Genomic DNA, 16,112 nt, shown 5'->3' with positions numbered 1-16,112 from the left:
ACACACAGCGCAAATTCGTGTCCTTCCTCGTACCCACAGCTCAGCCCTGGGTGGCTCCACGCCGGTGCCCGCGGCCGCCGCCGCGCCGGGTGCCAGGACGCTGCTGAGCCGGCAAACCCCGGACGAGGGAAGGGAGCACAGTCTGCGCAGTCCCAGCGCTGTTCGTCCTCAGCCCGGGCACGGGGAGAGCAAGCCCGCAATAATTCGCATCCTCAGCACGCTCGCTCTGACCAATGACGGAAATTGGCTGCTCAAGGAAAAGGGGAGACTCCGCTTGATTTTAAAATCTCCACCAGTGTCTGTGCAAGGTGGCACCGCAGGCAAGCGGCACGCGCAGACGCTGCCACGAATCTGCTCCCTGGTGCTGCCTGTCTGCCCGCCCGTTCGTCACCCACGCGTGGTCACTGCCTCGGGCATCGCCCGCGCCGGGCTCCCGGCAGGTCCCCGCGGGCAGGGCCAGCCGACACGCGGCCGCAGCACGCTGTGAGCGCTCACCCACGTTCCCGGGAGCCCGAGGGGGTTCCTGCCGCAGCGCTGGCACCCTCGTGCAACAGCCGCCAGGCCAGGGCTTTATCTGGGGCTGTTTCCTGGCAGATGTGACCCCGCGGAAGCCCCCAGGGCCACAGCCACCCTGCCCGAGGGGGCACAGGGGGCTGCCAGCTCACCCAGGGGAGGGCAGTAAGAACCAGCGATAATTAATTCCTAATTGCACTCACCTGCATCCCTTTCCCACGGCATTCCCAGAGTTCCCGTCAGGAAGCTCCGTGGGGGTTCCCTGGCTCCGGGGCAGCCCCAGAGATGCAGCCGCTGGCACCCAGCACCCTGACCCCCACCCTCCTAAAGCAGCCCCACACTCAGAGGGGTCACGGCGGCTTTTCTCCTCTGGTGACCAGAGGGAGGTTGACGACGGAGGGACGAGGGTTTCTCAGCAAAGAGACTTCACTGTGCAAGCAGGCGAAAGTCTCTTTTGTTGAAAATTTTCTGGGGAACTTTGAAGAGCTGGGTTTAGTGGCTGCGGTCAGCCGGAGATTTACGGGCGCGCAGGCACTCACGGTGGACGATAACGATGCCGGAGAAGCTATTCCAGCCCTCGAATGCAAGGCTGCCCTTTAAAGCATCTCAGCACTTGGATTTAGATGACATATAGTAATGGCACCACAGAAGCCATTACTGTCCATCAAGTAAATAATAAACACGCGATATAAATTGCTTGGACTTACCTAGGCTTTCATGAGCTATTGCAAACAGTGAAAAAACCCCAACAAATCAAAGTGAGAAAGGGCAAAGGACAACGTCAAGAAACCAAGAGCCAGCGGGGCAGCCACTCTGCAGGAACGCGGGCCACGGCAGCTTCCCTGCCTGCAAACCGCGCTGAAGCCTGCACGCTTACCGCGACGTACACCCGCGCTCGGGAGCAAAGGGCGAGAAGCAAAGCCACCTCCTGTGGACACGACCCCGCTGATGTCTCCCCTCCGTGGCTCTGTGCCAGCATCTGCAGGCTGACAGCGGGCAGTTTGCCATCGGGTTTCTGTCCACTACAGCACCAAGGCAGCAATTAAAGACCTCCCTTGGGAGGCAAACGGGAAGGTAAGCCCACGATGACCAGCAAAGGGAAGCCCCGGCGATGACTGGAAAGCCCCCCCAGCACCCAGCCGTGCGGCAGAGTCCCGTTCTACCCGCAGTGGGCTGCGAGTAACCCCTGGCCACGGCCACCGTCGTACCCGTCACTGGAAGACTCGGCGCTGACCTCAGCGGGGACGCTTGCTGCGGGACCTGACTGCCTGCATGGTCTTTGCTTTTCCCGTCCATCATCCCAAGGCCAAGGGCTAAATGACCCAACGCCTTTTGCTCCGGCCAGATGAGCCCATCAGCTTGTGCTTGTCTTGCACCATTACAGTGATCAGACGACGATCCAAAACTGCGTAACGGCATTGCAGGGCAAACGCAGAGCCGCTCCCGAGCGCGGCAGCACCCTGACGTGCTGGGTGGACTGGGGAGGACCGGGCTCGTCTGCGTGATGTGGCTCTGCTGGGACTTGGAGGAGAGGGACCGGGTGCATCTGCACGTGACGCCCGGCCTCTTCATCACCACCCTGGGCTGTCCTGCCCGCGGTGGAGGCGGCTGCGGGCATCGGCGTAGGGATCCGTGCCCCGGCTTGCCCTCGCTTGCGGCTCGGCATGGGATGGCACGGCCGGTGCTGGGAACTGCGCTGGGCAAGGTGCCGTGAGCCCCGCGGTGCCGATGAGCTATCCCGCTGTTTATCAAGGTCTGGCGGAAAGAAAACAAGGTAATGGGGCATTTGCTGATTCAATTCGTTGAATTTGAACAAATCTTTTTAATCTTCCTCCCCGAAAGATTGGAAAGGTCAGGAAACAGGCAGAATGTGCACTTTCAGGTATTGAAATTAAACTTGTTAAGAAATCCATATTGATTTGCACTTCTCTGAAAAATACTGAAGCCTCCAGATTTAGCCTGGGTATTGATTTTCTCTTCCAGGGGAAAGACATTGGCACAAAGGAAAGATATTACACGTGGCAGTAAACACCTTCCATCACCGCCCGCTCTCCCGTCAGCAGCAAGCGGCGCGGCGTGCCCGGGGGGCTGCAGACGGACCCAGCCCTGCGACACGAGGCTGCTGGGGCAGCCCTGCAGCTGCAGGCGCCCGGAGGCCACGGTGCCGCCGCCGTGGTCCCCTCCATGCATGGGACCGCTGCTCTCTGCAGCTTCCCGAAGCGGGGACGGGCAGAGGGAGGTGCTGAGCTCCTCTCCCTGGTACCCAGGAACAGGACGCCTGGGAGCGGTGCAAAGCTGTGCCGGGGAGGGTCAGACGGGACACCAGGGAGCATTTCTTCACTGAGAGGGCGGTCAGACCCTGGAACAGGCTTCTGGGAGAGGCAGGCGATGCCCCAAGCCTGTCCGTGTCTCAGAGGCGTCTGGGCAATGCCCTTCACAACGTGCTTCAGCTCGCGGCCAGCTCTGAAGCCGCCAGGCAGTCGGACTGGGTGACCGCTGCAGGCTCCTTCCCATCAAAATCCTCTGTTCTGTGCTGCTCTGTCCTGTGCCAGCAGCTCCGTTCCGGAGCTCCTCACTGCTGTCCAGGCAGCCCAGCGCCAAGGGCCCTTCCGATGCCGCTCCAGCGGTGCTTCACGCCCTGCAGCGAGCCGCGGGGGCTGCGACCAAAGAGCAACGGCCACAGGAGCAGCGGCTGGAGTCACGCTGCCTCGGAAGCAAACAGCTTCAGGTCCTAAAGGTTAGAGCGAACTTGTCTGCTGTCCGACTCGGCACCAGGCACAGCGGAGGGGATGGTGACAGCCAGCACACGTCCCGGGGCACCGCCCGCTTCCCTTCAATGGCTCACGGGATAACTCGGTTAACTTTGGAAAGTCAACCCCCTCTTCAGAAAGTCAACCCCCTCTTCGAAACGAAGCAAAATCCGTTCCCAGCCGACCTCCTGCCTCAGTGGCCCTCAGCTAAAACCCTGGCAGCGCACTCTGCCCTGCGTGCGGCTTTAACAACGCCTGAAGGCACCGCGCGCCCCGCGTGCACACAGCAGCGCCCTGGCCCCAGCCGCGGGCTGCTCCGATTCACTGCCCCGACGGCAGCGCTGGGGACGGGACCAGCACCTTCAGCTCTGCCCTCAGCACTTGCTGTGCCGCAGGAGTCCATTTATCTGCAGCCGGTCGGGGTTTTCCTGGCAGCTACGGCACCGCGATGCCGGGAGCCAGCCGTGCCCCAGGGACGGGGACAGCCGCCCGTCCCGCCGAGGAGGGCTCGGACCGTGCCGGGCGTTGCGCCGGGGCAAAGCCCACCACCCAGAGAGGGGCCTCCCGCACGGCCAGGACTCCATTGCTGCTGCTGTGGGGTTTGCTTTTAATTAAGAAACGTACCCTGCTCGAGCGCTTTGCTTTGCGTGATAGAGACAAACAGAATTCCTTACCTGCAGCAGCCGGTGACTCAGCCGGAGCCTGCTTTCTGGGGGTTTAACTCCAAAAAAAATACATCTTTCCTTTCAGCCGCAAAGCGTGCGTGTGTACAGAATCTAGAGGCTGGTGATGCCTCCGCAGCCGGGCTCCGGGCAGGGGCTGCTCAGAGCAAGGCTCCCGCCGCAGCACCACAACCCTCCCGGGGCCGGCACCGCTGCAGCCAGCACCGACGGCACAGGGGACGGCGAGCGAGGGTCTCGGCGTGGCTTCTATCACCAGAGTCTCCAACGACCTGCCCAGCAGCGCTGCGCCGCGTGCGTCGCTCCCGGCAGCCGGCCCACCGGGTTCCCCGCCGGCACCGCTCCTTCCCGTGCCCGGTCGGGATCTGCCAGCCCCCTCCCGGGAAGCACAGAGCTCCCTAGCAAGACTCCCGGATTAATTATCGGCTGGGATTTCACCTCAGCTCTTTGCCAAGGACAGTCAGAGCTCTGGGGTGCGTGAATATGACCCGCCGGTGCCAGGGGCTGCGGGGCGAGCGGGCAGCAGCCCCGGCCAGACCGGCTGCCACCGCCAGGTTCGGAGGCAGCGTCCTCCCCGCCTCACGCTGCCAGTCCCTTCACTGCTTTGTTTTTAAATATTTCCCCAAGATCGGAGCGCTACACTTCCTCAACTGTTTTTAATACATGCAATCAGCGACTCTGGCAATTAAGAGGCCTAATTAGCATCTGAATCGGTCTTCTCACACAACCCCCTACGCCATAGTAGCAAGTCAGTGGCACTGGATAGGAAGAACCCGCACGCGGCCGGCAGCCCCGCGCAGCCGGCACCGGCCGAGGGCAGCCGGCCCTGGCCGGGCGGTCCGAGGGGCTCCGGGAGGGATTTCGCTGCGGCAGAGCTCCCGCACCGGCTGCCCACAGCGACCTGCCCGGTATTCCCGGGAAGCATCGGGATGTGTCCCGCGACCAGGAGACCCAGGGCAAGGCTGCTCAAGGAACGCACACCAGTCCCCAGATGTTTCCCTTCTGCAGAAAGCACCAGCAAATGAGAGCTCCACTGGCCCCAAATCACCCGCGGCTGCCTAACGAGCCCCCCCTCCAGCGACTCCGAGGGAATCCATCACTTCTGGCACAAGGTTAAATAAGATTTCAATTAAACGACATGCCAAATTGTAAGACCGGCTGCTTCGAAACGCCTCCGTGTAGAGGAGCTCCGCTCCAGCGAGAGCCAAACCTCCGGCTGCCCGCAGACGCCTCGTGCCCTCCTCCCCGGCCGTGGCACGGTGCCGGCAGCCGAGCAGGGACGCGCCCGTCGGACGCAGCGCCCGGTTTGCCAGCCGCCCGCGGCGGGGTCAATGCGACCCACTCAGCCAAGTCACTCGCTTGCCAAACGGGACGATTTTATTGTTCTTTCTCTCGTCGCTCTCCCAGCCGTCACAGAATCATACACCACCCGCACGCAGCCGTCAACCTGGCTTCTCCTCCAGAACCACCAGGTCAAGCGTTGCCTCCTTGGCTGTGCCCAGACAGTAATCTGCGACTGCGTGTGTATTAATTTTAGGGAATTAATTCATTTTCTTGCAACATTAAAGGTTAATTAAACGCTGGCTAATTGCTACCAGCCATTGGAGGAATTCTGCTCCTGAGTCCTTTCATGGCCTGAACGCACCAAAGGAAGAAAAAAGGAAAGAAAGAAGGAAAGAAAGAAGCCCTTTCAAGACCACAGAAAATTGCAAAAGGATGTTTCTTCCAACCCGACATGACAAAATTGAATTCCAAGCTATTTAATGCATGCACGAAACGCCACAGGAAGCCCAGCCCCAGCACTCCACCCACCACAACAGGGAAGGGGTTTCAGAACACGAGCACTCGCCACCGCACCGACTCCATGCTTCAAACTCCGGGCTTCCAGGCAATCTCGCTTAAATGTAACTACCGGATTAGGGGTTCTCACAGACAGGGCTAGCGCCAGCATTTCCTTGGGACGCACAGCTAAGGTAACACTGCGATTATGAGCAACACTAACGATGGAGGCGCGGGGCAGCCCCTGTCCCGGCTGGCGATGGAAGCCCCGCTCAGTCTGCAGGGCGGCACGGCCGGGGTCACAGCGCAGCCCCCGTCCCTTCCCCGCCGGGGACGCAGGGGCGTGGGGGGCCGGTCCCACCGTGGGCGCAGTGGCCCGGCCAGTGGCATTTCGGGAGCGAAAAACCAGCCCCGCGGGCAGGAGCCACCTGGGTTTGTCCTTAAAAACGGGATCTCACGGGTCACACCGTCACGAGGATGATGTCATGCAGCCTGACACGACGCGCCTGCCCGCCTCAGACCGGCGTGGTTCGTCTGTTGGCCGGGTTGTTGTGCAAAGACTCCTTGAACTCTTTGGGGATGGAGTTATGGACCTGTAAAAAACCGTGGTCCCGCTCCGAGTTGAGCAGCGTCCCCATGGTGATCTTGGAGGGATCCCTGGAGAGGGTGAACATGGAGATGTCGGTGGAGGGGATGGTGCTGAACCCCTTGCTGATGGGCGACATGTCCCGGGACCGGGGCTCGGTGGAGCGGGAGCTGGACCGCCGGCGGAAGCGGTACCTGTAGGGGGGGAGGCGGGTGAAGGCCGACTTCTTCAGCAGCTCCGAGTGGGACTTGGCGCGGATCTGGCGGTGCTTCTCGATGTACATGTGCACGGCGATCACCCCCACCATCTCGGCGATGATGAAGGACAGGGCTCCGAAGTAGAAGGACCAGCCGTAGGAGTAGCTCTTCTTGGAGTCGCTCTGCCCCGGGTCCCCGGCGTTGGCCGAGATGTAGACTATGATCCCGATGATGTTGCTGAGACCTTTAGGGAGGACAAGAGGGACGGGCGCTCGCTTGAGCAGCAGGAGAGGGATGGGGGACAGCAACACCCCGATCCCGCCCGGCAGCGCAGGGACACTGGCCCAGGCTGCCCAGGGAGGCTGTGGAGTCTCCTTCTCTGGAGATATTCCAGATCCACCTGGACAAGGTCCTCTACAGCCTGCTGTGGGTGACCCTGCTTGGGCAGGGGGTTGGGCTGGGTGACCCACAGAGGGCCCTGCCAACCCCTGCCATGCTGGGATTCTGTGACACAGGCTGGGGGAGCCTGGCCCTTCTCCTGCCCACCCGTGGGGTGCCCGGCAGGCGGGGAGGGTGCCGGGAGCCATGGCCACATCCCCGTGGGGCTCCAACCTCCCTGCCAGCACACCGGGACCAAATCCCCTCACAGACTGCTGCTGCTGTCCCCAGTATGCACCTACATCCACATGTGCCCACTATATATGTCTCTATACATATCTATGTCTGGGAACAACCACTGTTTTGTTCCGAAAAGGGACATTTCAACGGCTGCTTCTGCTTCGTGCAGCTGCTCAGGAGGCAACGGACTGCAGGAGCCCGGCCGGTGCCGGGGCTGTGGCCAGAGCAGAGCCAACCCCCGGGGTGCAGAGGGGATCCCTCTGGCACGAACCCCGGGGCGCGGAGGGGATCCCTCCGGCACGAACCCCGGGGCGCGGAGGGGATCCCTCCGGCACGAACCCCGGGGCGCGGAGGGGATCCCTCCGGCACGAACCCCGGCTCGCTGCGGCCCCGAGCGCCGGGGAGCGGGAACGGCTCCGTCTCCTTTCACTTCTGGTGGAGCCCAGAGGCTCCGTTTGGGACCCGGGCAGCTTCTGCCCGCGGCAGCGCTGCGGGGCTGCGCCGCAGGGCTGGGGAGCGGCTGATGTATTCCTGGATTTACTTAATGAATCCATTACGTTCTTTCTGTTGTTTTCTCATCCGCATCAGCAGCTCCTGCCAGCCGAAGGAGGGAGAGTAATTTGTCTCTTTGTGGGGAGAAGAAAAACAGAAAATAGAGCAGTTCCTTAAGACAAAGACATTGTCACACGATAATCAGCGGAAGCGCTGGGGAGCAGCGCATGGAGAAATGAGCAATCCAGAAGGAACAGCGTCTCGGGAGAGTCATTCTCCTCGCAGGACTGCGGCAGCCCCTCTGCCTGCTGCCCTCGCCCGGCCCCAGGACCCACTGCTTGGTGGTGACGGAGGGCAGAGCCCCCCGAAACCTCCCCCAGCAGGACAGCGGGGCAGAGCCGGGTGGGCGCTCATGGTGCTCTCCAGCAGGGTGGGCACCGGCCAGAAACCTCTGCTGGCTTTTCCCTGCCACGAGGAGATTTCCACCGGGATGGGACCGCTCACAAACCCTGGGAAGACCCACAACCCCTCTGCAGCTCCACCGCGCCCTCCCACCCGCTTCCACGCCGGGAGAGCCACCTCGGTGCCCACCCCGCCGGGCAGCTCCTACCTGCAGAGACGAAGAAGATGCCGGCGCTGAGGATGACGTTGTGTTTGCTCTTGTAGAACTCGCTGGCCGCCACGCAGAGGCCCCCGAAGAACAGCAGACCCACGCTGAGGATGGGGAAGATGCTGGACGCTCTCACCGCACCTGCGGGACAGGGAGCAGGGCAGGGTCAGCCCCCGGCATCGCTCCTGCCACGGGGGCTGCCGGCATCTCCCACGCCAGCGCCCGGGAAGGACTGGTGGCGATGCTGGATCGCTGCCACGAGGGATGGGGACACCCAGCACCGGTCCCCCCTGTGCTGGTCCCAGAGCTGCTCTGCTCCGAGCTTGCTCCGGAGCCCAGCACCAGCCCTGCAAACCCCGGGACTCCGGCCTCCCGCCACACAAACACCTTACACCCTGAGTTTCTTTTTTTTCCTCCTAGCCTACTTCAAGGAGCTATCTCTTCCAGGCTGGTCGCACAGTCAGCACTAGCAACGTACCTTCCCGCTACCAAACACCCCATCCAAGGGTTGAGGCTACGGATGGGACCCTGGAGCCTGGGGACTGCAGACCCCCCCAGATCTCACCAGGCTGCCAGCCACCAGGGTCAGGAAACTGTCCCTTGGGTCCCCAAACTATCACGGCTGCTTCAAAAGTCAAGAATTTACAAGCTAACACACCCAAAGTTCAACAAAAAGTTGTTTTCTGATGTAGGGGAGGGACGTTATGAAAATGAACAAGAAGCCCAAGACCCCGAGCCCACCACGTGCGATGCCGTGGCCCCGGCGCTGGGCTCCGTCCCCAAGGCGATGAGCTCCGCAGGGCCGGTCTCTGCACGCTCGGGGGTCTCTGACCGAGCCTGCACAGAGAAGGGTCTTTTCTACATGGCCTGGCAGAAGTTCAGCTTCAAAGTGGCTGTAAAGATTTATTAATGCAGCAGATCACTACCTGCTGCCCTGAAAACACACTGTGCCTTGGTCTGGGCTCTCATCCCTCGGTTAGGGACTTTCTTAAAAGCACAGAAATACAGAGAAGCCCCATTAAAATGCCACTCTGGGGGCTTTAAAATAGACTTTTTATTTTAAATGTGGGAGGGGGTGGGAGAAGAATTTAAACGTTAAACTACTAAAATTGCAAACCAATTATAAATGCCTACAAATATCTGCAGGGTGGGTGTCAGGAGGATGGGGCCAAGCTCTTTCCAGTGGTGCCCAGTGAGAGGACAAGGGGCAATGGGCACAAACTGAGGCACAGGAAGTTCCGTCTGAACATGAGGAAGAACTTCTTCCCTCTGAGGCTGACGGAGCCCTGGCCCAGGCTGCCCAGGGAGGTTGTGGAGTCTCCTTCTCTGGAGATATTCCAGCCCCGCCTGGACAAGGTCCTGTGCAGCCTGCTGTAGGTGACCCTGCTTCGGCAGGGGGTTGGACTAGATGACCCACAGAGGTCCCTTCCAACCCCTACTATTCTGTGATTCTGTGATTCCCCCTCTCAGCTGGGTGAGCAGAGCTGCTGGCTCCCTGCAGCGTTAGGAAACGGGGAGCTCAGAGCAGCGTCCGGAGGAGCAGCAGCTCGCCCGGCCCCGGGGATGGGGGCTGAGCACAGGGGCGAGGGGTGCTGGGGGTCCCTTCGCCCCTGGGGACTCCTCCCAGAAACAGCAGCTCGGAGCCCAGAGCTGCCAACGCCTCCGAGGCTGCCGTGTACCCCTGCGGCCTCATCCTCCTGCTCACGTGGAGATGTCGGCGCTCGGTGAACCTTCCGCCGTGCAGACTTCGCCCGTCACACCCATGCGCGCTGGCTGCCGCGCGGTGCACGCCCGTGCTGCTCCGCACACCCGCTGTCTCCAGCCTCCGCCGACCCGCGGTGCCCCGGCACTCGCTCGTGGCTGCACGGCGCCCGCGGGACGGGGCCTCGTCTCTGCAGGGTCAGCGTCACCCCACGCTGGGTCCCCCATGGGTCCTGCCCCACGGCTCTGCTGGTCCCCGAGACGGCCCAGCGCTCCCCGCAGAGCCACCAGCTCCGCTCGCGCTCCATCTCCTGCGCTCGGCAGACGCTCGCCGCGCTCTCCCGACAAACTCGCAGAGACGCAGGGAACGGGGAGAGCAGCGCGAACATGGCACCCTGCGGTGCCACGCCAGGGACCCCCAGGGTCCCCAGCAAGCTCGGGCTGCGCAGCAGGCGCCGGGAGCGGCCGTGGGGACAGCGCGGGCCAGGCGATCGCGCCGTGAGCGCTGCCGCTGCGGCGTGACACGGCCACGCTCAGGTAACCCCGAGGGTCACCGCCGCGGCGCAGCCAGCCTGGGGGCTGCGACCCACCAGCCACCGCCAGCAGTGGGGGGACCCGCTGGGCAAAGCTCCGGGTGCTGGGGGACGGGGAGGGGGTCCCGGGGAGCACGCACGGCTCCGACACGCATGGGAAAGCAGACTCACGGAGGAGATACTCGGCCGTGTCTTGCTCGTAATCCGCATCCTCGGGGAAGTGGTCGATTTTCTTGCACACTCCTCGGAAGGTTCCTGGGGAGACACAAGCCAGGCAAGCCTCAAACCCCTCTGCGCTGGCGGCAGCGCTGACGGACGTGCGGCGTGGGGCCGGCACGGCGGCAGCCACTCGGGCACCGCTCGGCACGGGGCTGTCGGCAACCCCAAACACCGCCCTCGGTCCCAGGGCACAGCCTGGTCCCTGCTGCTCCCGCACCCTCCAAGCATCGCTTGTCCCCTCCCGTGGGGTGCACATTTACATCTCTAATTAAGCCCTGCCATTAACACTGCTGCTGAGCTGGGAGATGCCCGAGCTGCCCGCTCCGGCCGCAGCCCCACGGCAGCCGTGGCAGAGCCTCCCCAGGGCGCAGCTCCCGCTCCCCTCCCCGGCTGCGCGGGGGCCCGCGGGCAGCTCTGCGGTGCTCAGCCCGGCACTGCCTCTGCCCGGCTGCGGCTGAGCTTCCCCCGCTCCCCGGGTGCACCCGGCGAGGCTCACCCGGCCGCCGCGTTCTCCGGCGAAGGGGAGCGAAGCAGGGCAGGCATCGCTGGCTCCCCGCGCCCACCCCCCCCAGACCCCTCACTGATCCTGACGGAGAATCCATGCTGCTCTAATCAAACCTGGCGGCCTTCAGGTCTGAGCAACGCCTCACCCAGAGGCACTGGGGAAAGGGCTCCGTGGCCGCAGCCCAGGGCTCGTTCTGGGATGTCGAGGGCATCCGCTCTCACATCACACTGCTGCTGGGGGAGACGACAACGGCACCGGGGTCAGAGGGGCTGCTTGAGCAGAGCCCCCACCCCGGGATTCCCCAGAACCACCAGACCAGCCCAGTCCTCCCAGTTTGGCTCCTCCACCCCAGCCCCTCGGCTGAACGGAAGCTTTGACGTACCGCTGACCGACCCACGCCGGGCACAGGCTGCCGCACGGACGAGGACCCTCCACACGTTCGCTAAAGTAACATCCAGGCCGCAGCTTAGCTGCTGAGACGGGATTTTTTCGGAGGCACGGATGAGTTTGTTTAAATGACTACAAAAAGTTTCAAGCCTGCTCACCCTCTCCCACCCCAGCCCAGCGCTGCGTCGTGCCCAGGACACAGCCGGGCAGCAGAGGCAGAGTCACCCCGATGACCTGCCCGTGCCCCACAGCACACGCGTGCACACCCACGGAGAAGCACCCGGTGCCGTGGGTGGGCATGGCAGGAATGCCGCCGGCACCACGGCACCAGCAGCCCCCGGCCGCTCCCCGCCTGCTCGCGGGCACCCACGGCACGAGGCAGGAGCGGGGGCATGGCACCGCCCGGGGAAGGAGGCAGATGCTCCGGCATCTGCTGGCCTCCCACCGAGCGCTCGGGAAAAGGCTCTTTTTCGGTGGCTTTTTTTTTCCTTCCTGCCTCCGAAGCAGAACAAACGCATTTCGCCTTTAAACGCCTGCCTGTTTGCCTTGGCTTTCTCCTCGCGGTGCTTTTGGGCTCCGCTCTCTCCGGTGCCAAAGCCCTGCAGCCGTGCCAGGAGAGGACCAAGCCAAGGAGGAGTCGGGCTCAGGCAGGTGATGAACCAGGGACGCCGTTGCACGCTGCAGGACGCGGGGTGAGGACGGCAGCACAGCCGTGCCCACGGTTCGGACGTGGCAGCCCGGGGAAGGGACTGGCCGTGAACAGGCTCTCGCCCCTTCTGCTCATCCATCCAGCAGCCCCAGCAGCTGCTCCACGTGCTACCGAGGGACAGGCAGGGAGAAGTTAAAGGCATTAAAAAGCAACAAAAAAATACTGGCTGTGCCCAGCTGTGTGTATGGATTTGTTGTGGTGGATGCAGCCCGTCACCTCCTGCGGACGCTGCGAGCCCGCTCCGCGTGGCAGCGCACCAAGACACCGGGCACCGCACTCGGTATCTGCTGGGGACGGCCCAGAGCCCGGCTCGTGCCGTGGTGCCGGATGGGAACACGGCTCCTCAGGGCCCGGGGCAGCCGCTCCTGTCTGCGGGGGTCACAGAGCCGCCTTCCCCAAAGCACGCAGCAAGCGCTGAAGCGAGCGCAACGCTTCCTCTGCGGTGCCAGCACACGCTGTCAGCGTTATAAATGGGGAAACTGAGGCACAGAGCATGGCTTCTCTGGAGCAGCACGGGGTATGGCGAGGTGGGGGGGAATTCCTGCAGCGTCTCCCTGGAGGAAGGGCAGCCCCCTCCTGACCCCACGCTGGAGTGCATGGTCAGGGCACGCTGGCTCCGTGCCCTCTCCCATGGGACCAGGACGGACACGCTCCCAGGCAAGAGGAGCCATCCCGCAGCGGCCTGCGCTCCGAGGAGCACAGCATCCTGACAGGCATCAATTAAAGCCTGCAGATGAAGCTCCGGAGGTGGCAAGCTGTCATCCAAGCGGGAGACACGGCATCCGAGGGAGAGCCGCCTGCTCCCATTGCTGTGGGAACTGTGGGCGAAGGGGGGGGGCTGAGAACGGGTGCCATGAACGGGGCTGGGGAGGCACTGGGCATGGCGAGGATGGCAGCTGCACAGCACAGCCCTCATCCTCCTCCTCCTCCTCCTCTCAGCTTTTGGGTTTCCACCCACCTTCTCTGACCTTCTCCCAGCAGGGCTCTGCCCCACGCACCCCAGAGCCACCCCCCCCCACTGCCCCTTTGCTCTCCAGCCATCGGGCGCATCCTGCCAGAGCGGGACCGTGCCAGCCCGCAGCACCCCGAAACACCCCTGCACCCCAACAGAGCCAGCAGGACGCGCAGAGCCGGCGTCGCCTGGGCACACCTGATGCTCCCGGACACATCTCCAGTGTCACCCACCCGCGGCTGTGACCCCCCTGGCAGCACTGCCCTGGTCTCATGGGACAGATCTGCCCTCCCTGACTTCCCACGGCTGCTGCCAGCAAGGGAACCCCAGCGCAGGGTGCAGGGCTTGGCGAGAGCTTCTCCAGGGCACCGACCGCTTCCTGGGCAGCGCAGGAGCATCTCCTGGGTGGGGGAAGGGCCAGCGTTCACCTTCTGATCAGCCAGAGGAAACCTTCCCTTGGTGCCATGTGGGAGAGGAGTTTCGAGGCTGAGTCAGCCCATCAGCACAGTGTGCAAACGAGAATACTGATTTCCTTGGGCTCCATCTCTCTGCAGTTCTCGGAGGCTCCTCGTGCTGCTGAGCCCCCACCAGAACCAGGCCAGCACCCCCCTGCCCCGAGCAGCAGCCGGCCGAGCCGGGGCCTCGCTTGGGCGTGCGCCATGTCTGAGGTAAATCTGTGACCGCGAGGGACGAGGGCAAGGCTTGGGGCAGGAGGAACCGCGAGCGCGGGGGACGCCCTGTTCGGATGCCAACAGCCCCCTGCCTGGCTGCGGGCTGGCAGCGCTGGGGCACGGGGGTGAGCTGGGGTGTGATGATGCTCCTCCGTCCATCCATCCGTCCATCCTTCCCTCCATCCGTCCATCCTTCCCTCCATCCATCCCTCCATCCCTCCATCCATCCCTCCCTCCATCCATCCCTCCCTCCACAGCAGCCGTGCTGCGTCTCCCCGCCGGGATCTGCAGCCTCTCCTTCCCCCAGCCCTGCCTGTCGCACCCAAACACCTCCTTTGCAACAGAGATGGGACAGGGAAAAAAAAAATATATATATATATAAAAATGAAGTGATTTGATTCTGCTTCAGCACGAGCAGGGCCAAGAGCGGGGAGGGGGCAGGCAGGAGTGGGCAGCCTCGCTGCCCGGCTCCACCGCATCTATTTCACGCTCTGACATTTATTCTGGCTCCTTTACTCCCTCTGTTCATTAACCGATGCTTGTTGCCATGGCGACCGCTGAGTCACCTGACACACAACTTCCCAGCCCCCAAACAAACACCACAACAGGGCTGAAACCACACAGAGCCCCCCCGACCCCCCGAACGCTCTCCGGGGACGCAGCCCTGCGGCGGGGAGGTCGGCTGGACGGGCTCCGGGGAGGGACGGGGTGGCCACCCCTGGCCCCGGCCTGGGGGTCCCACTCACCCCCGGCTCCGGGGTCCCACTCACCCCCGGCCTGGGGGTCCCACTCACCCCCGGCTCGGGGGTCCCACTCACCCCCGGCCTGGGGGTCCCACTCACCCCCGGCCTCGGGGGTCCCACTCACCCCCGGCCTCGGGGGTCCCACTCACCCCCGGCCTCGGGGGTCCCACTCACCCCCGGCTCATCCTGGGCCACCGGGTCCCGTCCCCTGGCGACGGCAGACGCAGCTCCAGGCTCTCCCCCCTCGCTCCACAGCCGGGCCCGGCAAAGGCGGCGTGAGAACATCATGGACATCAGGGTTTTGTCGGAGCTCTCAAACTCCGGAGCCTCCTTCCCCTGCCCACGTTTTCTCGGCAGGGACTCGAGGCAGAGGCGATGCCGGGTCGCCTGCCCCGCGCTGTGAGCTCCCCCCGCTCCGGGGGCTCGGCCCCTGCCCGGCACCGGGACCAGCCGCACGCAGCAAGCGCCTGGGGAGGACTGGCCAGCATGGCACTCACCAGGACGCCGTCCCGCCTCGGGCACCGGCTCCGCCATGGCTCGGGGCCCTCGCAGCCTCACCCCTGCTAACACCTCGCCGCGTGGCACCGTGCCCCTTGCCAGCATCCAGCCGCCAGCCCTCAGCCTGGGCACGGCTCCCAGCACAGCCCGCGCCGTACCACCGGGACGGTCGGGGTGCCGCAGCCCCCCGCAGCCCCCGGTCCCGTCGCTGCCGGTGGTCCGGCTCCTCTCCCGTCGCAGGAGGACGGGCAGAGCTCCCGCCGGCCAGGGGCACGCCGGGGCTGGGGGCTGCTGGTGCCGGCACACCCAGCCCGCTCGCCGGCAGCTTCCCCCGCCGACGCCTGCGACGGCCGCGCTGCGCGCGTGACTCACGCCGCCCTGGGTGCCGTTCGTCCCCGGCCGGAGAGCAGCATGCTGCTGCGGTTACTCACCCCCTGCTCAGCTGTCTGGGGCACATCTGGGTAATTTCTCTCCCTATTAGTGTGAATCCCAATTAGCCAACTTGGCTTATCGCTGCACGTCCCCGCCCGGAGCCCGACGCGGCGGCCGGCAGCTCTGCTCACGGCAGCCTGCGCAGCCCCGCTCCGGAGCCTCCGGCCGGGAAGGGGGCTCTGATGGGGGCTCTGCCCCTCACCCAGCATGGCACAGCTTCTCCCTGCGCCGTGGTCTGTGCCGAGGGACCAGACCTGCCCGTCCCCCCCCTCCAGCAGGGTCCTGCTGGAGAACGCGGCGGTGAGCACCGGGGACCCCCAGACGCACGAACAGGCAGGGACGGTGCTGGGCCATCAGGAGCCACGGAGCCAACCGTCCGGAGCAGCCGGACACGGGCCAGCCGAAAGCCTGCGGGATAACCCTTCGCCACGTTACACGGCCCGCCCGTTTCGCTTGCCTCCTCTTCCTCAGAGGAGCATCCGCGGCTGCACAACGCGCTGCTGCCTGGGTGCTCGCCGGGGCGCGGAGCGCAGACCC

The 16,112-nt window shown here is 64.1% G+C and overlaps 1 protein-coding gene across 2 annotated transcripts in view; it reads right to left on the bottom strand.

Annotated features, from left to right (window-relative positions):
- Window positions 1-5,631: 5,631 nt before the first annotated feature.
- The window catches only part of CACNG3 (calcium voltage-gated channel auxiliary subunit gamma 3), a 33,597-nt gene continuing 23,116 nt past the window's right edge, over window positions 5,632-16,112 (bottom strand). The window contains exons 2-5 of one of the 2 annotated variants that reach the window (XM_075436796.1): window positions 10,631-10,714; window positions 8,226-8,366; window positions 6,503-6,749; window positions 5,632-6,379 (exon numbers count right to left, since the gene is read on the bottom strand). In XM_075436796.1, the coding sequence (XP_075292911.1) occupies window positions 6,238-6,379; window positions 6,503-6,749; window positions 8,226-8,366; window positions 10,631-10,714 (614 nt within the window). In that variant the 3' untranslated portion in view covers window positions 5,632-6,237. Of the gene's footprint in view, window positions 6,750-8,225; window positions 8,367-10,630; window positions 10,715-16,112 lie in introns of both variants that reach the window. The other variant, XM_075436795.1, reaches the window with a different exon arrangement.

This window comes from Opisthocomus hoazin, chromosome 15 (assembly GCF_030867145.1).
Source record: "Opisthocomus hoazin isolate bOpiHoa1 chromosome 15, bOpiHoa1.hap1, whole genome shotgun sequence".
Classification (NCBI taxonomy): domain Eukaryota; kingdom Metazoa; phylum Chordata; class Aves; order Opisthocomiformes; family Opisthocomidae; genus Opisthocomus; species Opisthocomus hoazin.
This window is presented reverse-complemented; position numbering and strand designations above follow the sequence as displayed.